Here is a 24761-nt window from a genome sequence, read left to right as displayed (position 1 = left end):
ACAGCCAGATGAAGAGTTACATAGAGTGAGGGCCAGAAGGGTTCTGAGTGCAGAAGCTTTTGTCCTTGTGGAGTTGGGGGTGTAACACCCTCCCGAAATGTGGATGTATTCATCAATATGGAAGCTTTCTTAACCCCACAGTGTAGGGATTTTTATGGAGGCTTTATCACATAGTCAAAATCGATTATTAACTCAATTTCCAACCCCTCCCCACTCTAGAGGATAAGGTGGTAGGACTGAAAGTTCTAAGCTTCTAATCATGGCTTGGTCTTTCTGGTGACCAGCTCCCTTCCTGAAGTTATCCAGGAGCCCACCAAGAGTGGCCTCATTAGAACACAAGACAGTTCTAAATTCCAGGGGATTTAGGAGCTCTGTGTTAGGAACTGGGGGCAGAGACTAAAAACATATCTTTGTATGTCAAAGTGCCTCAGTGCGTATATGTTGAATGAATGTGTCAGTGAATGAGTTAACTGATTTGGGGATCTTCTGAGAAAAAGTAAAAGGAATACTTCGGTAAACGCGAATTACACGTTATTTTTTTTATTATCAAAACTGTTAAGACATCTACATTGCCAAGCTAGAATTAGGAAGCGTTTTAAAAATGGTTCCTTCTAAAGAGAGGAATGCAAGTCCATAACCAATGCTACATGAAATCAGGCAGTGTTACAAGAAAGCAGATCTCCAGTACAGAGATGAAGCAGTGAATACTGTGCAATTACTATAACAGGAGAATGGATTTAAGTACAAAAAACAGATCTTACAAAATGTGACTTTCCTTGGGATGCCTTTGGCGATGACACTATTTTCTACTGTAGACCAAAAATAAGAATATAAATATGATGCATGCTGTTGTAGGAAGTGTCAGACATTTTGCACATAGTTAATGTAACACATCACCCTCTCACCTTCTCACCCAGAGCATCTGGGAAAGGTGAAAACAACAGGTGGATCCAGTGATTATTTGTCATTCCAAATGCTGACTCCATCTGGGGTCTCCACAAGGTGATAGAAACACACTAGGGGGGAAGGCATCAAAAAATAACATATGAAGGCTCAGAGGCTATCAGAATGGAAATCTGTAGCAGTTACATAGAATTCTTGGAGTAAAAAATTTCACTTCTGAAGTCATATATAATTCACTTTTCAAAAATATCTCTGAAAGGTAGTAAAAATGAGAGTTAAATCTGGCCCAGTTAACTTGATTCCTGAGTTTAAAGCCAGATGAAATCCTGGGACCAGAAAAGAAGGTTTTTGTTCATATTATCTTACATTAAAACAGTAGAAAGCTGATGACTTTTAAAAAGTGTCAAAATGGTAAATCTTAGAATATGTATTAAAAACTCACAGATCCGGGGGTTCCCTGGTGGCGCAGTGGTTGAGAGTCCGCCTGCCGATGCAGGGGAGACGGGTTCGTGCCCCGGTCTGGGAAGATCCCACATGCCGCAGAGCGGCTGGGCCCGTGAGCCATGGCCGCTGAGCCTGCGTGTCCGGAGCCTGTGCTCCACAACGGGAGAGACCACAACAGTGAGAGGCCCACGTACCGTAAAAAAAAAAAAAAAAAAAACAACTCACAGATCCTTCATTAGTCACAATTTTGAATAATGTTCTCTATTTATTCTTTAAAATAGTTGTCGTTAAGAAATAGTCCGAAAAAAAAAAAAAGAAATAGTCCGTTCTAGTGCCAAAACCTTGAAACGGAAATCCTGCAGGAGGATCCGAAAACCTGCTATTCACTTTTTTTTTTTTTTTTTTTTTGCGATACGCGGGCCTCTCACTATTGTGGCCTCTCCTGTTGCGGAGCACAGGTTCCGGACGCGCAGGCTCAGCGGCCATGGCTCACGGGCCCAGCCACTCCGCGGCGTGTGGGATCTTCCTGGACCGGGGCACAAACCCGTGTCCCCTGCATCAGCAGGCGGACTCTCAACCACTGCGCCACCAAGGAAGCCCTAAAATAACAATTTTTGTTCTGTGGGTTCACTGGGTAGCTCTCACTTGGGTTGTCTGATGCAGTTGCAGTCATATGTTAGCAGGATCTGGAATCATCTGAAGGCTTCTTCTCTCCCATGGGCTTGGACGGCTTGAATGCTGGGGGCATCTCTCCTCTTCACATGGCTGCTTGGGCTTCTTCACAGCAGGGTGGACCCAGGATAGGCAGATTTTTACATGGGAGCTTGCTTCCTTCACAGCAAGAGTTTCAAGGGACAGGAAGTGGAAGCTGACAGCATCTTAAGACCAAGACCCTGAACCTGACACAGCATCACTTTATCATTGGATAAAGTGATCAGAGCTGCCAAGACACAAGGGGAGGAGATATAACCTCTCAGGTCCTATAGGACAAATGCCAAAAAATTTGTGCCAAAACTTTTAATCCTCCCCATTCTTTAACCAGGACCCAAGGGTTTGTTGATAGTTGGACACTATCCTAGTCTCACCTCAAAACGAGCTGCTTCACATTCATGTAGCTCTTTATGCGTTAATAAGAGAGTTTGTGTACACTGTCTCAATTTGCTCTCCTAATATCCCTGTGAAACAATAGATTGGATAATAAGGCAACTGAGGTACAGAGGTTAGAGGCCTAGGATCACACAACTTCCTAGGGATAGAATGGAGATATAAATCTGAATCTCTTGACTCTCAGTCCATGCTGAGGGATTCTAGTTTAGTTGCTGTTTGTTTACCCCGGTCACTTTGCTCTCTGACACAAACAGAGCTGGGGGAGGAGGAAAGCACATTTCCCTTTGGCTGAAAATCTGGACACACATCTTTGCAGGTGAAGCTCAAGATGCAAGCAAAGGCAATGTTATATGACTGCTCAGCACATCAGTAAGGACTCTTGAAGCCACTGTACTGGTCTTCCCTCTTGGGAAACTCTCTCCGGATCCTCCAGCGGCAGCAGCTGGGCAGGATGGCAAAGTCAGCCAGGTCCTGGGAGCCAAAGCGCCACGTAGTATAGCACCTGTAGGCACAGTGCCGCAGCTGGCTGTTGGTAGAATCTGCATCCAGCACCAGCAAGGGCTCCTGGTAGTGCAGGAGGAACTGCAGGACATGTCTGGACAGGATAAGCTTCTTGAACGGCTCTGAGGTGGTGATACAGGCACCCAGCTTTTTCCGACAGCACAGCTCCTCCAAGTATCTTTGTCTCTCAGGGAGTTGGGATGGGAGGCACTTTCCGCACTGGCACCAATTCGGGCAGTCACTGGATCTAGCGGTTGCCCCTTCACTGAGCAGCTGGATAGCCTCTGGTTGTCCAGGAATGGGGGGTGGCTCGTGAAGAGACAGAGGCAGCCTGGACAAGTCTGTGAAGTCCATCGGGGGTCTCTGAAAAAGGCAAGTTTCCAAACCCATCAGCACTGACAACCCCTAGGGTTCTAGGTTCTTTAACTTTATTATTAACTTGTAAAATTACATTTAATATTACATTAATACTAGTAGCTATCATTTATTAAATGTATATATCAGGACTGTGTTTTGCAAGAACTGCCTCATTTAAGCTTTTGGAGAACCTCGTGAGATATGTGTTCTGATCTCCATATTACAGATTTGGAAAGTGAAATTCAGAAAAGCCAGGCCTCAATACATATATCTCTTCAGAGAGACCTTCTTGCCTTGACCACCTGATCTAGGTAGTTCCCCTCCTCCCAGGTCATTCTCTTATCACATAATGATGTTCTATGTTTGTTATGAGGAAATGATCTTACGAATTGATATGTTTACTTAATGATTTGTTTGCTTTGTTTTGCTTTGTTTACTGCCTGCATTCCCAATGCCTAGGACAGTGCCCACACATAGTAGACAGTAAATATTTGTTGACTTAGCTCTGCTTTCTCCTTTCTCACCATGCTCTCTTTTCTGAAAAAATCCATTTGTTATCCTCCAGTGGAAGTTGCCATAATTGCCATCATTTTTGTCTATTCTTTGTGACATATACCTTCATTCACCAGACAAAGAAAGTCTGAGTTAAGTACATTAAAATTGAATGGTTCTTGTACATGAATGTTCACAGCAGCACTATTATAGTAACCAAAGGGTGAAAATAACCTGAGTGTCTGTCAATGGATGAATGGATTAAAAAAATGTTATGTTCATACAATGGACTATTATTCAGCTATAAAAAGGAAAGAAGTGCTGACAAATGCTAAACATGGATGTTTAGCTAAACATGGATGGAACCTTGACATTATGCTAAATGAAAGAAGCCAGACATAAGAGGACAAATATTGTATGACTCAATTTACATGAAATGTCCAGAATAGGTACATCCATGTATACAGAAATCTACAGAAAGCAGATTAATGGTCACCAGGGGCTGGGGAGAAGTGAGTGAGTAGTGGCTGCTGAATGGATATAAGGTTTCCTTTTGGGGTGTGAAAAGGCTCTGGAGCTAGATAGTGGTGATGGTTGCACAGCATTGTGGATATACTAAATGTCACTGAACTGTACACTTTATTTTTTTTCCTCTTTAAAAAAATTATGTATTTATTTATTTATTTGGCTATGCCAGCTCCCAGCCGCAGCACACGGGATCCTCGCTGCTGTGCACAGGATCCTCGCTGCAGCATGCAGGATCTTTAGTTGCGGCATGTGGGCTCTTCCAGTTGCAGCATGTGGGATACATCTCCCCGACCAGGGATCAAACCCGGGACCCCCACATTGGGAACACGGAGTCCCAACCACTGGACCACCAGGGAAGTCCCTGAACTTCACACTTTAAAATGATTAAAATGGTAAATTTTAGGTTATGTGTATATTACCACACCCACCCCAACACACAGGAGTTCACTTTATACCCAGATCTGGTAAAAACATTACAAGAGTGGAAAAATTTTGGCCAGACTCTCTCAAGAAGAGATGTAGAATTCTTAAATATTAGGGAATTGAATCCAGCAGTAAATACAAAGAATCATACATCGCACTCAAACTGATGTTATTGCAGATTCCTGCAAGGTTGGCTTAATATTTGAAACCCAATCAGTGTAATGCACCACATGACAGAAGAAAAGAAAACTCATTGATTATTTGGAAAGAAGCAGAAAAAACACGTTATTTTAAAATTCAGTATCCATTCATGATAAAAATTCTTAGTAAACTAGGAGCAGAGGGGAATTTTCTTAATCTGATAGAGCATTCTTTAAAAACCTACAGCAGGGACTTCCCTGGTGGTCCGGTGGTTAGGACGTGGCACTCTCACTGTGGTGGGCCGGGTTCAATCCCTGGTCTGGGAACTAGGATCCTGCAAGACGTGGGGTGAGGCCGGAAAAAATAAAAAGACCTACAGCAAGTACTATAGTGAAGTAAAAAACTTTCTTTCTGACATAGGGAATGAGATAAAGATGCTTGGTCTTATCACTTCTATTCAGTATTGTACTGGACATCCTAACAGGTGTAATAAGCTCCTGGAGCTGGAAGAAGCAAGAAAGGAACCTCCCCTAGAGCCTTCAGAGGGAGTACAGCCCTGCTGACACCTTGATTTCAGACTTTGATTTCAGAATTCTGGCCTCCAGAACTGTGAGAGAATAAATTTCTGTTGTTCCAAGTTACCTAGTTTGTGGTCATTTATTATGGCAGCTGTAGAAAACTAACGCAGTTAGTGAAGATGTCCAGCAGCCAAAACTGATGGGGAGAATGTGAATTAGAACACCACTTCAGGGCTTCCCTGGTGGCGCAGTGGTTGGGAGTCCGCCTGCTGATGCCAGGGGACATGGGTTCGTGCCCGGGTCGGGGAAGCTCCCACATGCCACGGAGCAGCTGGGCCCGTGAGCCATGGCCACTGAGTCTGCGCGTCTGGAGCCTGTGCTCCCCATCAGGAGAGGCCACAACAGTGAGAGGCCTGCGTACCGCAAAAAAAAAAAAATGAACACCCACTTCAGAGAACTGTTAGGTGGTATCTACTAAAGCTGAACACACACCTGCCTTATGACTTACCAGTTCCACTCTTAGGTGCCATACGTTTACTGTAGCAGCATCATTGGCATGAACCCCAAAGTGGAAACTACCCAAATAGGTAGTTCATTCAACAATAGAATGGATAAATAAATTGAATGTTTATAAAATGGAAATTATACAACGAGAATGAACCATTGCTATACACAACATCATGGATGACTCTCACAAAAATAATATTGAGGGAAGGAAGCCAGACACTCAACAGAGTATGTAATGAATACATACTATAGGATTTAAATTTTTTAAAAATTATAAAAATAATTTTTAAATAAAAATATTCTAGAAGAGGTAAAACTAACCATGAATACAGGATAATGACTACTTTTAAGGGAAGGTAGTAATTTGGAGGCATAAAAGGGACTTCTGCTAGTAATAGTCACTTTTTAAATCTGGGTGCTTGTTACATGTGGTTTACTTTGTCATCAATTGTGATTTATACACATTTCTAGATATATTTATATTTAATAGTAAGTTTTGGGCTTCCCTGGTGGTGCAATGGTTGGGAATCTGCCTGCCAGTGCAGGGGACACGGGTTCGAGCCCTGGTCTGGGAGGATCCCACATGCCGTGGAGCAACTAAGCCTGTGTGCCGCAACTACTGAGGCCCGTGTGCCTAGAGCCCGTGCTCTGCAGCAGGAGAAGCCACCACAATGAGAAGGCCATGCACCGCAACGAAGAGCAGCCCCCGCTCGCCGCAACTAGAGAAAGCCAGCACGCAGCAAGGAAGACCCAATGCAGCCAAAAGTAAATAAATAAATAAATAAATAAATAAAATAGTAAGTTTTCTCTTAAAAAAGAAAAAAAGACTACAGGAATTTGCTGGCAGTCCAGTGGTTAGGACTCTGCGCTTCCACTGCAGGGGACACGGGTTCGATCCCTGATTGGGGAACTAAGATCCTGCATGCTGCGTGGCGTGACCGAGAAGAAAAAAATGACGAAATAACTTACTGGCACCTCTTCACCTTCAACATCTTGCAGACTTCTCTCAAGTAGCCTTTGGTTTACCATCCTAATGTGGGGTTCATCCACAAAGGACACATATTTTAATGTCTAGGAAATAAAGATTAAAATGTTACCAACTTTAGTTCAGAATTATCACGAATTGCATATCTGAACATATCTAAAGGCAACAGTTATTCCTATTTCCAAATGACAACCTGTTACACAAGCTAACCAAAAACTCTTGCTAACAAAGAAAGAATGATTCCGAGTCTAAAGGTAAATCAGAAATTGATCCCCAAGCACCTTAATTTGTAGATTTAGAGTATCCACAGCTTACTGCCTAATATCTGTAGGTCCCCCAAGTGCTATGTAAAATTCCTTTGTTGTGTTCCCTCAATTTCAGTTACTCTAGGTTGAATATCTCCAGAAAGTTATACTATTGAATCTTAAATTATTTATATTTTCATTAAATTTCATCCCATCTTGGGCCATGAAATGGTGATTAATTTTAGTTGCAAAGATGAACTTTTACTTTAATTGCAAATACATGTACAATGAACAATGAATTGTGCATTCAGCTGCTAAAAAAGGACAGCAATGTTCTTGGATAAAAGAAAGAAACCCTCTGTTGTTTTTAAATACCAGAGATTTCTCTTTGATTGGAGGAAATCATGGAGTCAATGTAGTAAATTCCAAATTAATCAAATCAAAACCATACAGGTGAACTAAAATTTGACCACTCTGACCACTCCCCCATCCTAGGCTCCTTTCCAGAAGCAATCACTGTTATCACTTTTTTTTTTTTTTGTGGTACGCGGGCCTCTCACTGTTGTGGCCTCTCCCGTTGTGGAGCACGGGCTCCGGACACGCAGGCTCAGCGGCCATGGCTCACGGGCCCAGCCGCTCTGGGGCATGTGGGATCTTCCTGGACCGGGGCACGAACCCGTGTCCCCTGCATCGGCAGGCAGACTCTCAACCACTGCACCACCAGGGAAGCCCCCACTGTTATCACTTTTATGAATGTCCAGCACCTTTTTTTATACGTATATTACCTCCCCACACACATTTATATGTGTGTGTGTATAATACATGTAGAAAATATACAGAATCTATATGTGTGTGTATATAAATGGACATATATAATATACATGTAGAAAAAACATAGAATTAGTTTATGTGTATTGTTGCTTTTTAACCTATGTATCATACCATATATATTGTTCCATAGTTTGCTTTTTTCCTGTCAACAAATGTCTTGGATATTTGCTCATGCCAGTACCTGTAACATAGTGGTTATAAACATGGATTCTGAAACCAGCCTGCCTGAGTTGGAATTTCAGCTCTGCCACTTACTAACTGTATGACTTTGGGCAAATTATTTAACCTTCCTGTGCCTCAATTTCCTCATCTATAGAAAGAGATAATAATAACACCTATCTAGAGTTCTGCTAATAATCATAATCCCATAAACCTACCTGTAGGGTTGTGTGAGGATTCAGTGAGTTAATGTATACGTAGCACTGGAAATGCTATGTAAACGTTTGCTTTTATTATAATCTACCTCATTTTTAAAAACTGGTACCAGGCCTTCCTTACTATGGATTTATCATAGTTTATATCACCATTCACCTATTGGACATTTGGGCAGATGCTCCCCTTCACTGTCACAGACAGCACTGTGATGGACATCTGGTACATGTGTACTACGTGGGTACCCATGTGAGTGTTTCTCTAAGGCAAGTATAGAGAAGTGGAAATGCCAGGCTGTAAAGTATGTCCCATTTAAATGTTACTAGATTTACAAATTGTTCTCCAAAGTCATTATACTTTTCTTACACAACCAATTTAATAAATCTGACAAAACTGACAAATCCTGGAACATAAAAATTTGTTTTCCCTATATCTTGCTTCTTCATTTTTGTGTCTATTCTTCACTAAAACTAAAGGATTCATCTGAGAGATGGTGGATTGGGGTAGAGTTCAGAGAATTATCCACCATGGGATTGATTACACCTATGATTTCGGCCTTATTTTTTATTTATTTATTTATTTATTTATTTTGCGGTACGCGGGCCTCTCACTGTTGTGGCCTCTCCCGCTGTGGAGCACAGGCTCTGGACGCGCAGGCTCAGCGGCCATGGCTCACGGGCCCAGCCGCTTCGCGGCACATGGGATCTTCCCGGACCGGGGCATGAACCCGTGTCCCCTGCATCGGCAGGCAGACTCTCAACCACTGCGCCACCAGGGAAGCCCTTGGCCTTATTTTTGCAAACTTCTCCGTCGTCCAATGGGCCATACAGGTGTTTTAACATTCCATAGACACAGCAAGCCTTACCTGCTTTGGCTCCACAATGGATTCACACTTCTTCCTGTAGTAGTATTCATTGACTGCACAGGGTTCACAGCACTTGCAAAAGGGATAAAAACGGGATCGACAGCATTTATTCGAGTAAGTGTTGATGAGAAAGTCAATGAACACAGTGGCCTGGGAAAAACCCAGACAAGCACCATGTCAGTGAAACTTCCTTTTGCCAAATCATTTTCATAAAATGTGAGAAAGAGAATCCCTTACCAAACCAAAGTAAGAGAGGTTTGAACCGATGTACACGATCAGCTGAATAATGTCAAATTTTCCTCCCTGGAAACAGAATACAAAAGGTTACCCGGTTGAAATTCAGAGCAATGCTCTTTTGCTCTAACATGTAATTGTAAGTTCCAGCAGAGGAGGGAGTCTAGTGCCGTGAATTTGACAGATGCATTCAAAGTGTTCACGGCAACAAAGATTAAGGAGACAAAATATGAATCCCATTCCTCCTGCTTCTGCCTTTCAGGATGTGCTTGAAAACATGGATGTTTTAAACAAATAAGCACTGGAACTCACACACTGAGAGGAGAACCATTGAAAGTTTTTTATTCCATTCAAGGTGAGGGTTTCAAAAGAGCTTTCCCTAAAAGTGATTTGAGATTACTTTGGAAACAGAGGGAAGGAATGTCTGCACAAACTCTTCCCATAGATGTCCCTGTGGTTTTTATTCTGTGTCTTTGTGTCCTCTCCTCTCACTGTATCTCATCGATTCTTGTGCTGCTTATCACCATGTTACATAAATAATACGCTGTCAGACAAGGTATGTGGGCATCTGTTGATTTTTGCATACCCAGCATCCCCTCCTTCTGGAGACAGCATGCCCGTTTTCCTTTGGAGAACCATCTGTGTCCATACTCAGTCCATGTAGTTTGCGGGGAAGGGGCTGGTTCAGGGCTGATGTAAGACCAGCCATTGCGAGTGACCCTGGTCACAGTTCAGCAGTGAGCATCTGGCCCATATTGGGCCAGTCAAAGCCAGTGGCATCTGCTGAGGCTTTTGCTGAGATGTCCTCTTTTCACTGAGGTTGCTAAATTGCTAAGGTATAAGTAGCTGCTGACACCACTGCATAAGATGACCCGCTGTGAATGACACCAAAACAGAGGAGAACAAATGTAAGAGATGGAGGGAGGCAGGTTCCTGATGATGTTGTTAAGACATCTGGATTCATGCTGCCCGAAGCCTGAAAATTGCCTCTGGATTTTTCAGTTATGTGAACTGAAAAAAAAAAAGTCTTCTTTTTTCCTAAGCCCATTTGAATTGGATTCCTTACAAAGTATTTTGCAGAGGGATTTCTTTCTCTCTCTTTTTTAAGCATCAGAGTATATTGAAAATTGAGTATTAGGTTTTCTCCCCAAGCCCACTCTTGTACTCATTAGATGACTTGTCCAAGAACAAGAACATTTCTTCCCCGTCTCTGATCCCACATGCAAGATGCACAGTGCCAGCTAACGACTATGACCAAAACATTCACCCTTTGAGACACTACAGCAATAATTAAGACACAGTCATAGGAACGGAGATGCCAGTGGCTGAAAGCGAGAAGAGACTTACGGTGCCAAAAACCAGGATGTCAAAACGGATCCCAAAGGCTTTTATCAGGGTCCGCTTTTCGGTATTATTTTCCTTATAGTACTTGGCATATCTGTAGGAGGAAAAGGATACATATTTATAAAGATCTCTCTGGAAGTGCTGGTATTTTATGAAAAGAAAAACCGAACCAGTAGCCGATCTAGTCTTCTTTGTCCGTCTTCTAGCTCTGCTTTGGTTGGCAAAGGAAAGAACACAATCCAAACCCATGAAATTCTCTGTCTCTTCACCTTGAACCAAGGCACCACTTCTCCACGTCACCTTCTCTACTTCCAGCATCACAGGATGATGGAAAGTCTGTGTTTTAGTTTAAGATTAAAATGAACAATTTTTAACCAATACAGGGTTAACAACAAGAGAAATTAAAAAAAATAACTTCAAGCACTCTGATCATTCTCTAAGAGGGAAAAGTTTAGCTTCTAGAACAAAGAGGGGGAGGGTGAATCTTAGATACTAATGAATGGATTGGGAACAGGTGCCCCTCAGCAATCTGCTCTGTGTTTTCTTAAGATTCTATGTTTGTCTGTTTGGCATCCATTATCACCAGGGCCAAACTAGCAGGCAATGTTGTTTACATGCCCCCTGCCATCCAGCTTTTGCAAGTATGTGAAAATCATGTTACAAACCCTCTGACCAATCCTGAGTCCATATCTCCAGCCACCTTCTGTATCTAACTTTCACACACCCAGCCAACATTTCCCCTGCTCTAACTTGCCCAGGGCCAGGTACCAGACAACCAGAGACAACCCCTGTAGCCCAGAGCCCACCAACATTACTCAAACTAGCCAATCCTAAGCTGTTTCCCTTGCCCTGCCTTTCCTTTCCCACAGAAAACACAGTAAAGGCTCTGGGCTGTGCTTTCCCCTTTCTCCTGCTAACCCCTGACCAAACCTGGTGCTTCTCCCTGTGGCCCTGTGTGACCTGGTGTGCCCCACCTCTCGGGAAATTCTTCTTTCAAGGGCATTGACTTCTCTGTGTTACTACTCAGTCACCTTTATAAATTAGGACCTGGGCACAAATCACAGTCACCCAAAATATGCAGCCCTCATCAGTGCTACAGTCAGGGAAAGTGTCATGTTTTGTTTTTCATGAATAATTAGGAAGGCTTAAGCCACAGGCCTCACAAAACTTTTAAATCTGACCCTCCCTCTTACCACTTTTGGTGGCTGTTTTTAGGTAAGGACATATATTTTCTTTGAGTTATTAATTCATAATCTATTTACAGGTGTGGGGAGAGAAGAAAAGAGAAAACAGATGCTCTGCCAAAATATAGTTTGGAACATCTGAAATTCTTATGCTTTTTAAACTTACGATCTGACATTGAGATCAGTTAGATATTCTCAGGCGCTTCAGTGCCTGTTTTTGGCCAAAGGGGTTTCAGTTTCTTTGCATCTGATTGTTCTCACTCCATGACAGTACTTTCTTCTGCTCTATTAATTGATTTGTTTTTTAAAATACAAAGCAAGCATGCATCACCACTCCATGCCCCAGGGTTGCATTATCTCTCTATGCAAGCTGTTTTGCTGGAAGGTTAACATTGTATAGTAAATACTTGAATTTCTGCTTTCAGCGTCTTTGTACAGTGGGTCTCAAACTGAGGGCAAGAATCACTTGGGAAGTGTGTTCAAAAGGCAGATTCCTGGGCCTCACCCCCAAAGGGTGGTTTCAAAAGGTGTGAGGTGTTTCTAGGAATCTGTATTTCCAGGAAAGGTACCAGGTGGTTCTGATGCAGGTGATCAGTGGGCCACACTCAGAACACCAGGCCCTGGGCAAGGATGTTTTTACACTCTGTAGTGGGTTGAATAATGGCCCCCCAAAAAGATAAGTCCAAGTGCCTAACCCCTGCACCTGTGAATGTGACCTTATTTGGAAATAGGATCTTTGCAGATGTAAATGAGTTAAGGATCTCAAGATGAGATCGTCCTGGATTTAGGGTGGGTCTTAAATCCAATGGCTGTATCCTTATAAGAAAAAGGAAAGGGAGAGTTGAAACAGAAACACAGAGGAGAATGTCATATAAAGATGGAGGCAGATACTGGAGGGATGCAGCCACAAGTTAAGGACCACCTAGAGCCAGCAAAAGCTAGAATAGGCAAGGAAAGATCCTCCCTTAGAGACTTTAGAGGGAGTATGTCCCTGCTGACACCTTGATTTTGGACTTCTGGCCTCCAGAATTGTGAGAGATAAATTTCTGTTGTTTAAAGCCATCAAGTTTGTGGTAATTTGTTATAGCGGCCATAGGAAATGAATACACACGCACACCCATTCTGAGAAGCAGAGAAGCACATCAGGCATTCTATTCTGTGTGGGTCTTCCCTGCTTTACACATCTTGTAAATAAACTGAATAATTGAAAAAGGATCTTTTGCCATGGATCTTTTGGTAAAGGACAAAATTCTGCAACGTGATCAATTCCTTCAACTTCCTATGTTTTAGAAATTTATATTTTCTCATAAACCTCATATAACCTCTAACTTCCTTCCCTTTTGTGTGGCTATTTGACAATAACTTGTCCAGTTACCTGTCAGATCTTGACATTTTATTTTTGGCTAAAGATTTCTTCTTGTGCTTATTCCAGAGAACCAATGCTCTAAAACTTTGTTCTAAAAGAATATTAACATCACAACCAGTTCTTCAGAAAGCTCAGATCTCTCCAGGAGCTAATGTTCTTAGGCTTAGCTCAGTGACTTGAAGAACATTTGATAACATCTGATTGGTACATTGCCCTGCATGCGTCCGCTGATTGCTGTAAAAACAGCCTGTGAGGGCAGTCGGGGACCACTGATCCAGGCCTCTCTTTTTGCTAATGGCCACAAGCCTATTCAGTAGAGCAGCTGGGAATGATCAAAACATTACCTAAACTAGGAGCTAGTTTCAGGGCCCTGGATGGAATTCCACTGACCCCGAGAAGGCAAAATCCTCTTACATCTTGATCTCAGCCAGCCTTTAGCCAAGGGTCTCAAACTCAAATGCCTATAGGGGCCAGATAACAGAAATGAGTGATGCAGCCAGGTAAGAGGCAATAAGGAGTGGTGAGGACCATGGCAAACCAAGAGCCACATGGCCTTTCTAAGGGGAACCACTGATACTCAGCTCTAGCTGAGTGCTCCCTGTGGAATATGAAGCCAGTGTTGTCAAATGGGTTGATTTTTTTCAAATAGTTTAATTTTCAAAAAAAGTAGGAAGTCCATATTTTTACATAGAATGTCTCAACTTTCAGAACATTCTGCAGGCCAAAAACAAAATCAAAAACAAAATTTGAAGCCTGCTTGCCAGTTAATGATGCTGCTTTAAATAAAATATAAATAGAGCCATTTGCTTAAGTGGACCCCTCCAGGACTCAATAAGAGTGCTAGCAGAAGGGTTAGGAAGCCGTGAATGTGTGTGTGTGTGTTTGCACGTGCACGTGTACTTTGGCCTGTACTTGCATGCTCAGATTAAGTAGACACTTTATTTTATTCATTCTCCCAGGCAGCTAGCAACCTGGTTGTAGAAAGAAAATATAGTCAGATGAATCATCTAAGAAGGAAGTATATTTGGGATGCTAGAAAATATAGTCTAGACCAGTGCTTCTCAGATTTTAATGTGCACATGAGTCTCCTGGGAATCTTAAGATGCAGATTTTGACTCAGTAAATTGAGAGTGGGGGCTGAGATTGTACATCATAACAAGCTCCCAGGTGAGGCCCATGTTGCTGGTTCCAGGATCACATTTGAGTATCGAGGGTCTAGATTAGTGATTCTCAAACTTAAGTTTGCATTAGAATAACCTGGAAGGCTTATGAAGACAGTCCCCAGAGTGTCTGATTCAGTAGGTCTGTGGTAGAGCCTGAGAAGTTGCATTTCTAACAGGATACCACATGATGCTGATATGGGGACCCGCACTTTGAGAACCACTGGTCCAGACCATTAGTACTAAAAGTATTCAGAAAAGCTAATATGTTTGCAAGTTGATTCCCTAACATGGACTCCTATGTGTGCAGTTTCTCTTAACTAGGAAAGTTCAGTCCTCAGGAAAGTGCATGATGCCTATGGGGGTCCTATCCTGTGCTTGGAGAGGCCTTTTCTGGTTGCATTTCCCCACACCCCCGTCACACTATCTTGTTTGATTTTCTTTGAAGTGTTTATCATCATCTGAAATGGTTTTGTTGGATTTGTTTGTTCTATTGAGGTATAACTAACATATAATAATAAAATGCACAAGTCCTAAGGGTTCAATTCAATGAGTTTTGACAAATGAATACTCTATGTAACCTAGATCCCTACCAACATCTAGAACATTCCATTACCCCAGAAAACTCTTGTGCTCCCTTCCAATTGGTTCCTACTTCTCCTTCCTACCCCCAAACCCCAGCCCAGCAGCCATTGTTCTACCTTTTATCATCACAGATAAGTTTGCCTGTTCTTGTACTTCATATAAATGGCATTATAGAATGTACTCGTTCAGGTCTGGCTTCTTTCACTCAACGTAACGTCTGTGGGATTCATCTATGTTGATGTGTGTATCAGTAATTTCTTCCATTTTTATTTATGTTAAGTAGTGTTTTATTATATAAATATATCACAATTTATGTCTCCATTCACCTGTTATTGCACATTTGGGTTCTTTCTGGGTTTTGCCTATTATGAGTAAGGATGCTGTGAACATTCATGTACAAATCTTTTTGTGGAGATATGTTTCCTTTCTCTTGGGTAAATACCTAAGAGTGGGATTTCTGGTTTAGAGGATAGATGTATGTTTACCTTTATAGGAAACTTCCCAACAATTCTCTAATGTGGTTGTACCATTTTACACTCCCACCAGGAAAGTAGGAGAATTCCAGTTGTCCCTCCTCCTTGCCAACCTTTGGAATTTCCAGTGTTTTTAATTTTCATCATTCTGGTGGGCATGTCATTATATTTCATTGTGGTTTAAATTTGCATTTCCCTGGTGACTAATGATGTTGACTTGGAGTTTTTTAATTATATTTTTGTCTTATATGTATAGTCATGTCCTATAAGGATATATGCTAAGCAGTAACTTGTCTATTTTGTTTACCAATGTATACCCATTGGGGCAACAAATATTTTTTTCTTCAATATATATTTAATGAATGAAGAATGCCAGTATCAACATCCTACCAGCTTCTTAAGCAAATTGTATAACTGAGGGATATACTCAGCAACTCTCTCTGAAAAGGAAACAGCAAAAGCCTGCTTTGTGTCTGGAACCAGAGCACAAAATGACCAGCCATAATTACAGTCACAGAACCCCTGCCTGGCTCCCACAGGAAATGAAAGGTCATGGAGACTGTGTTATAAGCCTCAAACTGAGAGGCCAAATTACTGCTGGCCCCGTGTTGTAGGGACAGGCTGAAAATATTATCCAGACGTAGGAGGTAACATGGAAACTAAGTTAGGGGCACAAGATCACCAATGGGAAAAAGTCAGGAGCAGAGGACTGAACTGTGCAGAGCATCAAAACAAGAATAGATCAGCACAAAACCAGCACTAGCCAGCTCAAGAGTGAAAATGAACCAGAATTCTAGTGAATTCATAGGGTTGAAGTCCAGAAGCTAGAAGCATAGGCGATGTACTACAAAGAACCTTAAAAATTAGACAAAACTGCAGTGAGGAAGCAATGTTACCCAAGGTATCAGGAGTCTTTAAGATGTTCTTACTGGGCTTCCCTGGTGGCACGGTGGTTAAGAATCCGCCTGCCAATGTAGGGGACATGGTTCGAGCCCTGGTCTGGGAAGATCCCACATGCCGCGGAGCAACTAAACCCGTGCGCCACAGCTACCGAGCCTGCGCTCTAGAGCCCGCGAGCCACAACTCCTAAAGCCCACGTGCCTAGAGCCCATGCTCTGCAACAAGAGAAGCCACAACAATGAAAAGTCCGTGCACCACAACGAAGACCCAACGCAGCCAAAAATAAATAAATTTATTTTAAAAAAATGTTCTCACCAAAAGGATTTCTAATCAAGATGGCAGGCTGCCTCACCACCTCCACTACCACCTCCCACCCCACTGCACTTACACAAAGAAGTGCAAGATAAAGTATTTTTTAAAGTCATATCAATATATTATTGAGCTCAAAACAAGGAAGGGCAGGTGCTAGAGATGAGTGGTAAGTGGGGACTAAAGCCACGTGAACCCTAGGAGTACCAGATCAGATTTGTATCTGAGCAGCTAGAGTCTTAACATACTTCTTGGGAAAGGAGCTGAGGCTGCAGATGCCCTACTTAGCAAGGAAGCAGGGATGGGATACTTCTAGTGGAGTGAAGACACCCAGCACCAAGAAATTAAACTAAAAACTGGTTTGTAATTGATAGATGCCATACAGTCCTGGCAGGAACAACTACAAAATTAAATTATCACCCCAGAAGAATGTCTCCATATCCCATGGCACACGCAAAACTTTGCACAAGATCATTTCTGCCGAAGTCCACCAACAAATATTCCAAAGCCCCACAAAGAGAAATCCCATCCACGTTGCTACAGTTCAGTGTGAAAGGGGTTATACAGTAGATTGGACAAAAGGAGTAGGATCCATAAGCTAAGAATGGATCTCACTGAAACAGTAATAGGTGGCTTTGAAAAAGAACTGAATATAAATCCGAGAAATGAAAAATATAGCCACAGAGTATTTTTAAAACCTGAAAGCATATGGTAAAATGCTCATAACCTTTGATCCAATAATTCTGCTTCTAGAAACTTATCCTAAGGAAATAATCTGGGATTCAAACAAAGATATATGTACAGAGATATACACTACAGAGTTATTTATAAAGAAAAATCAGAAATACCGCAAATATCCAATAATGGCGGAATGGTGAGAAAATTATGAGATGGAAGGGAAAGGGTGTGTTTTAAGGTCTTAGTGATCTAGGTTAGGATTATGGAGCTTCATACTGTTAGCTGTGGGTCTAGGGGAGATCATTTCACCTTTCTCAGCTTTCCCCAGGACACTAATATCTACCTTCCAGGGTGGTTGTGAGGTTTAGTGATGGTGATATAAATGCCTGGTATATAGAATACCCTCCCTAAGTTGTAGCTAACGTTATCATTACACTCACAATGGAATACGATGATAATTAATGTGATGGTCACAAAGAATTTTGAGTGACCTGGCATATGAAACCCCCCCCCAGAATACCAAACTATATATGTGATATGGTCTCATATAAGCCTCACAAAACAATTGGTTAGACGAAGGAACATTCACCAGAGGGTTATCTTCAGTTATCTCAGGATAGAGGAATTATGGGTGATTTTTATCCTCTTCTCTATGCTTTTCTCTGTTTCCCAAGTTTTGTTTTTATCTTACAAAGAGTGTGCAATTCTTTAATAATTCATACAAAAATTCAGTCACTGCCTAGCTCTTAGAGGAAGTCTTTTACATTCCTCTTGTTGCCTTGGGAACCAAAACTAGTCTTGCTGGCTGCTGGGGATACAATTCAGCCAGGCCTGGAAGGTCCCTGGGGATCTAAGGGTGGCCAGTCACTGGGCAAGTCTGACCTGGAGCACTGTTACCTGAAGTTGTAGCCAGGGTACAAGGATTCCTTGGCAGTCTTGTCGTCAAGGCGACGGAAACTGTATTTTGGACGGCAGTGATGGAACCACCTGTCCAGGTTGCAGTCCCAGTAGATCTCAATGCCCATGATTCCTCCCTGGGGAAGACAACGAGAGACAATCTCTAAGTCCCACTGGACATGGGTTATGCAGCCATCAGACATCTCCCTACACAGTGATCACCACTGAAGGAAAAGTTGGCTTTTGAGGGAAAAAGAAAATGCTGATTAAAAATTTCAGAGCCATAGGTGCAGCCCTATCTAACTCATACAACTAGTACTGTGGCAGCTACAAACGCATCTCCCTGCTCCTCCTCCCACCTGGAACACGCCGCCGTTAAATTTATTTTCCTAAAATATAACTTTCAACAAACCACTCCTGTAATCAGACACCTGTAATGTCCACCCCTCCATTAAAGTTTAAGCTGAAACTTGTTAGACTGGAATTCATCGTGCTCCATCACATCTTCTCTGCTTATCTCCCAATACACCCCTGGAGAAAGCTCTTATTCCGAAATCTCTATGCTTTTCCCTAAACACACTTTGCACTTTCATTTCTTTTTTTAAAAAACAGCTTTATTGAGATACAGATGCCCACATAACTTGTGCATTTAATAGTTTTTAGTATATTCACGTATATGTGCAACTGCCACCACAATCAATTTTACAACATTTTCATTACCTCCAAAAGAAAACATGTAAACTTTAGTTACCACCCCTCTCTCAAGCACTAAGCAACCACTAATCTACTTTTTGTCTCTATAGAGTTCCTTATTCTGAACTTTCATATGAATGAAATCATATAATATATGATCTTTTATGTCTGGCTTTTTTCACTTAGCATGATGCTTTTAAAGTTCATCCATGTTGTAGCATGTGTCGGTACTTCATTCCTTACTGTGGTGGAAGAATATTCCATTGATTGAGCATACTACATTTTGTTTATCCATTCATCCTTTGATGGACGCTTGGGTTGCTTCCACCTTTTGGCTATTATGAATAATGCTGCTGTGAACATTTATGTACAAGTTTTTGTGTGAACATATGTTGTCATTTTTCGTGGGTACATACTTAGGAGTGGAGTTGCTCGGTCTGCTTTGAATTTTTGAATCTTGGCCCTTGACTTTTCTCCCAATGAAATGTTTCTTCTACTCACCTCTCTAGCTAAATCCTCCTCATCCTTCAAGACCCAGCAAACATCCTTCCCCACCCACTCAGCCACCCCTGTGCCCCTCAATTCATGGTGACCTTTCTCTTCTCTAAACTTCTAAAGAATCTGTTAATCTCTTACCTATACTTGGTACTTTTTTTTTCTACAAACATGTTTTTGAGTACTGACTATCATATTTCACTGAATCTTAGACACCATTGCTTGTAAGACACATAGGGTTTTTTATTTTTTTCTTAATGTTCCTCTAAGAAAAAAATGCTGTCAATTAAACTGTGAGACTCCATCAACTGAAAGCACTTCCTGATTTTGAAACTATTAAAAGTGAAAAAAAGGTATGTCTTTGAATAAATGAAATCAGGCATTTCGAGACAGTATGCTAGATACTGAGGATACAGAAATGAGTAGCAAGGAGGCTCTGACTTGGAGAAAGGGGAAATAATACAGAATAATCACAACTGCCATTTTTTTGTCAGGCACTAAGCCAAGCACTCTACATATTACAGTGAATATCTAATGCCTTTGTCACTTGGCATCCAATTTGCCTTCTTCTGGGAAAACTACCTGGAATTTCCTTGGGGAAACACCTTTCCCAACTCTCAGTGGTTTGAATGGGGCTATGTCCTCTCCAAGCCCCAGGAGTGGGCACATGACTCAAACCTGGCCAATCAGGACAGTGCTCCCTTCTGGACCTTGTGATTGATTCAGGATAGATATGTGGCCCAAGGTAGACCAATCAGAGCTCTTCCTGAGACATTTTGCCAGAACCATAGGAAAAGAAGTCCTCTACTGGCTGGGACCACTAGCTATAGAGTGTGAAAGTCTAAAGCAGCATTGTCTAATAGGATTTTCTGCGATGATGGACATATTCTATATTCATGCTGTATAGTACAATAGCCAGTGGTTACTGAATGCTTGAAATGAGGCTGGTATGACCAAGGAAATAAAATTTTAATTTTATTTAATTTTAATTAAGTTTAAGTCACTTCATGTGACTTGTGGCTACCCTATTGGATAGCACAGTGCTAGAGCTTTGGTGGCTTTGCTTTGACATGTGGAGAATATGCCTGAGAATGACATCATCATTAAGGAAACAATCAAGAGATGAAAGGAGTCAGATTCCTGAAGACATCATTTGAGTTCCTGGAGGCAGCTATGCCTAAATCTATGATACTCTTCATTCAATCAACAAATATTTATTGAGTGTCCATTATGGGCTGAACATTACACAAAAATGAACCACCCCCCCCCCCAAAAAAATCTAAATGTCCCTGCCATCATGGAACTTACATTCTAGTCAGGGAAAATAGACAACAGACAAATGGGTATGTAAAATATATAGTATGTCAGATAATGCTAGGTGCCAGGGATAAAAATAAACATGGAAAGGGCCATAGGGCATGCTGGGATAGAGGTGGGAATTGTCGCTTTAAATGTAGCGGTAAGGGAAAGCTTCACTGAGCTTATATTTGAGTAAATATTGGAAGTAGGTGTAGGAGGCAGCTAATGCTATGTCTGGGACAGACTGTTCCAGGCAGAGGGGAACAGCAAGAGAAAACTCCCAAGGGAGGAAGATGCCTTGGGTATACTAGAATGTTCATTTTTCCTGGTCTTTTTACACAAGTTAATATGGTTCCTTTTTTGCTTAATCCACTTGAGTTTGGTTTCTATTATTTGCCCCCAAATTACTTTTTGATTTAGTTTTTGCTTACATCATTTGAGTTGGATTTCTATAAATTGCAACCAGAAGAATCCTGACTAATCCAAGTGTGGTAGTCTGAGTAATGGTCCCCCAAATATTCCTAATCCTAGGTCCTAATCCCTGGACCTCTGAATATGTTACCTGAAATGGCAAAAGAGACTGCAGATGTGATTAAGTAAGGATCTTGAGATGAGGAAATTATCCTGGATTATCTGGGTGGACCCTCTGAAGACACACTGGTCTTTATAAGAAGGAGGCAGAGCAGGATTTGACACAGATTAAGAAATCAATGTGACCACTGAAGCAAGATGCTGTGCTCCCGGCTTCCAAGTGGGAAAAAGGGGCTGTGAGCCAAGAAATGGAAGGAGCGCAGTTCTAAAAGGTGGAAAAGCCAAGGAGACGGATTCTCCCCTAGAGCCTCCGGAGGGAGCATGTCTCTGCTGATATCTTGATTTTGGCCCAGTGAAACTCATTTTGGACTTCTGACCTCCAGTAGTATAAAAAAAAAATGTGTTGTTTTAAGCCACAAAATTTGTGGTAATTTGTTGTAGCAGGCACAGGAAACGAATACACTGAGTGTCTCTCATAGAGTTGTTGTGGGATTAGATAAGGTGATACAGGAAAAGTCCCTGTCACCATGCATGGATTTACAAAATGCTCAATAAATATGAGCATATTATTAAGACCCAGTGGTCCAGCCTCTTGGCCATTTGTCATCCTCCATCCCTTGACCCACCCCCCCACATCCCACTGTACAAAGACGTCACCAACCTGAATTGCCACATCTGAAAAATTATCTCCTGTTTCTTGGAAGATATCTCCTAGTCGGAAAATGGGACACTGTGGATTCTGAGTCTTGTGAAAGGTGCAAGTGACGTTTATGTCCGGCAAGATGTTTCTCCTGCACATAATAGAAAGCAAACAAACAAACATCTCTATTGAAAACTGGGATCCATCTCTTTCATAGGAGTGAACCAATGTGGTACCCGGGCATCATGAGGGCCTCCAATGATTCTGCCTCCTGGGATTTACACCCTTGTGTATTCCCCTCTCATATCGTACAGTGTTGGTCTCTGCGACCAATAGTATACGAAAGAAGTGATAGTGTGTCTCTTCTGAGATTAGATTATAAAATACAGTGGCTTTCATCTTGGTTACTGTCTCACTTGCTTGCTCTTTGGCTTGGATCTCTTGCTCTGGGAAAGCTGGCCACCGTGTCCTAAGGACACCCAAGCAGTCTGAAGGAGAGGTCCACATGATGAAGTACTGAGCCCTCCTGCTGACTGTTGTGTGAGTGAGCTTGGAAGAGTATTCTCCAGCCCCAGTCCAGTCTGGAGATGAGAGCTTGACTGCAACCTGAGAGACCCTGAGCCAGAACAGCCCAGTGAAGTCATACCCAGATGTCATTCTGGGATGCACAGAAACTATGTGAGAAAATTAAAGTTTGTTGCTTTTAGTTTCTAAGTGTTCGGGTGATTTGTTACACAGCAGTAGATGCCTAATATAGCCAGACATTCTGGGTGCTTACGTGGTGTAGTTGTGGCTGGGGAAGTCAATATTATTCTTGATGAGCACAGTGAAGTTTTCAGCACTGCCCAAGAGCGCAGGCCTGAAAGAGAGAAATGAAAAATGGGGATCAGTGACTACAGGGACCAAAGGAGTCAGTGGGCCAATGGACCAGAGGCTCTGGTTTCTTGCTTGGGTCAATATGATGGATGAAGAGAAATGCAATCCACTGGGAAAAACCTTCCAAAATTCTCCAGCTTCTCCAGGAAGAATTTCTCCCTTCTTAAGACCCCTGTGGAAGGAATTCCCTGGTGGTCCAGTGGTTAGGACTCAGCACTTCCATTGTAGGGGGCACGGGTTCGATCCCTGGTCAGGGAACTAAGATCCCGCAAGCCACGTGGCATGGCCAAAAAAACCACAAAAAACAAAAGAGACCCCGTGGCATTTACTGTAATACTTCTCACTCTGATATAATTATATGTTTAGTTATGCACAGTGGTATGTTGGTAAACGTTTAATAACCAGCTCTCCAGGAAAACAAAAAGCCCTGATATTGTAGGAGTTACTGATTATTCTGGTATAAATACTCCCACCCTAGCTGATTTCAAGCTACCAATAGAACATCAGTGAACTTGGAGTTGGGAAGGGATGAGCAGAAATGGCTCAGAGCTGGTACAAGCCAGCTCCAGCACACTCCTGTTTGTATCTTTCACAATAGGCTTTGTGATCCTGCAGGGCTGAGATAACTTTCTCATCCTGGCATCCTCAGCCTTTAGCACAGGGCCACACATATATAATTGACTCTATCATTCACACTCTAGAGGCTCTGAGTAGTGTAAAATTCTCCATGAGTGAGAGGAGCCCAAATTCTCGACTGCTGGAAGGTCCACCCACCATCCATGCATTCATTCATTCAACAAATATTTATTGTACTGGGCATGGGGCTGAGCACTAGGGATGTAGTGATGAACAAGACAGTCGAGGTTTTTGTCCTTGTGGGGTTGACAATCTGTTAAAGATGGAGAGAACTGGCTCCATAAAAAGATACCACTGTTGCCTGACATGCCTGAGTAGGTGGCAGATGTATATTGGGAGAAGCACAGGCTAAAGGTGGAGGGTATTTGGAAGGGGACATCAAGAATGATCTGCTTTGGGGGACTTCCCTAGTGGCATAGTGGTTAAGACTCCATGCTCCCAATGCAGGGGGCCCTGGTTCGATCCCTGGTCAGGGAACTAGATCCCACATGCATGCCACAACTAAGGACCCCGCTCGCTGCAACTAAGACCCAGAGCAACCTAAATAAATAAATATTAAAAAGAAAAAGAAAAGGACTTCCCTGGTGGCACAGTGGTTAAGAATCTGCCTGCCAATGCAGGGGACATGAGTTTGATCCCTGGTCTGGGAAGATCCCACATGCCGCGGAGCAACTAAGCCCGCGCGCCACAACTACTGAGCCTGCGCTCTAGAGCCCGCGAGCCACAACTGCTGAAGCCCGTGCGCCTAGAGCCCGTGCTCCGCAACAAGAGAAGCCACCGCAATGAGAAGCCCGTGCACCACAATGAAGAGTGGCCCCCGTTCACCGCAACCAGAGAAAGCCCACGTGCAGCAACGAAGACCCAATGCAGCCAAAAAAAAAAAAAAAGAATGATCTGCTTTTTATTCCAGGACTTCCAGAGCCCAACTTTGGCTCTATTGGAGATATAACTATAGAGAACACTGTAATTTTTGCCTGTCCAGCAACAATTCCCCCTTTGGCAGTAGCGCACCTCAATTTTCTCCCTTTGGGGAAGCCAGGTCTCTTCCACTCTCAGCCCACTCTCATCTCCTGTCCATCCCTACAGCTCCCAGGGTGGGCAAGTGATCCAGAGCTGGTTAAACAGTGTAATCCAATCCCTTGACTGCAGTGATCGGTTCATAGGTTGTCACATGCCTTAGGCCACTGAGAACATTACAGGATTTTTGTGGGAACTGTTGGGAAAGAAAAACTCATTTTCTCT

The 24761-nt window shown here is 42.4% G+C and overlaps 1 protein-coding gene across 1 annotated transcript in view; it reads right to left on the bottom strand.

Annotated features, from left to right (window-relative positions):
- Nucleotides 1–2820: 2820 nt before the first annotated feature.
- Nucleotides 2821–24761, bottom strand: part of P2RX7 (purinergic receptor P2X 7) — a 52521-nt gene continuing 30580 nt past the window's right edge. Inside the window, exons 6-13 of the mRNA XM_065889357.1 lie at nt 22786–22866; nt 22029–22158; nt 18350–18486; nt 10801–10891; nt 9457–9522; nt 9220–9369; nt 6891–6992; nt 2821–3318 (exon numbers count right to left, since the gene is read on the bottom strand). Coding sequence (XP_065745429.1) covers nt 2821–3318; nt 6891–6992; nt 9220–9369; nt 9457–9522; nt 10801–10891; nt 18350–18486; nt 22029–22158; nt 22786–22866 — 1255 coding nt within the window. The remainder of the gene's footprint in view (nt 3319–6890; nt 6993–9219; nt 9370–9456; nt 9523–10800; nt 10892–18349; nt 18487–22028; nt 22159–22785; nt 22867–24761) is intronic.

This window comes from Phocoena phocoena, chromosome 13 (genome assembly GCF_963924675.1).
Source record: "Phocoena phocoena chromosome 13, mPhoPho1.1, whole genome shotgun sequence".
Lineage (NCBI taxonomy): Eukaryota > Metazoa > Chordata > Mammalia > Artiodactyla > Phocoenidae > Phocoena > Phocoena phocoena.
The sequence above is the reverse complement of the archived record's forward strand: the minus strand, read 5'-3'. Positions and strand labels throughout refer to the sequence as shown.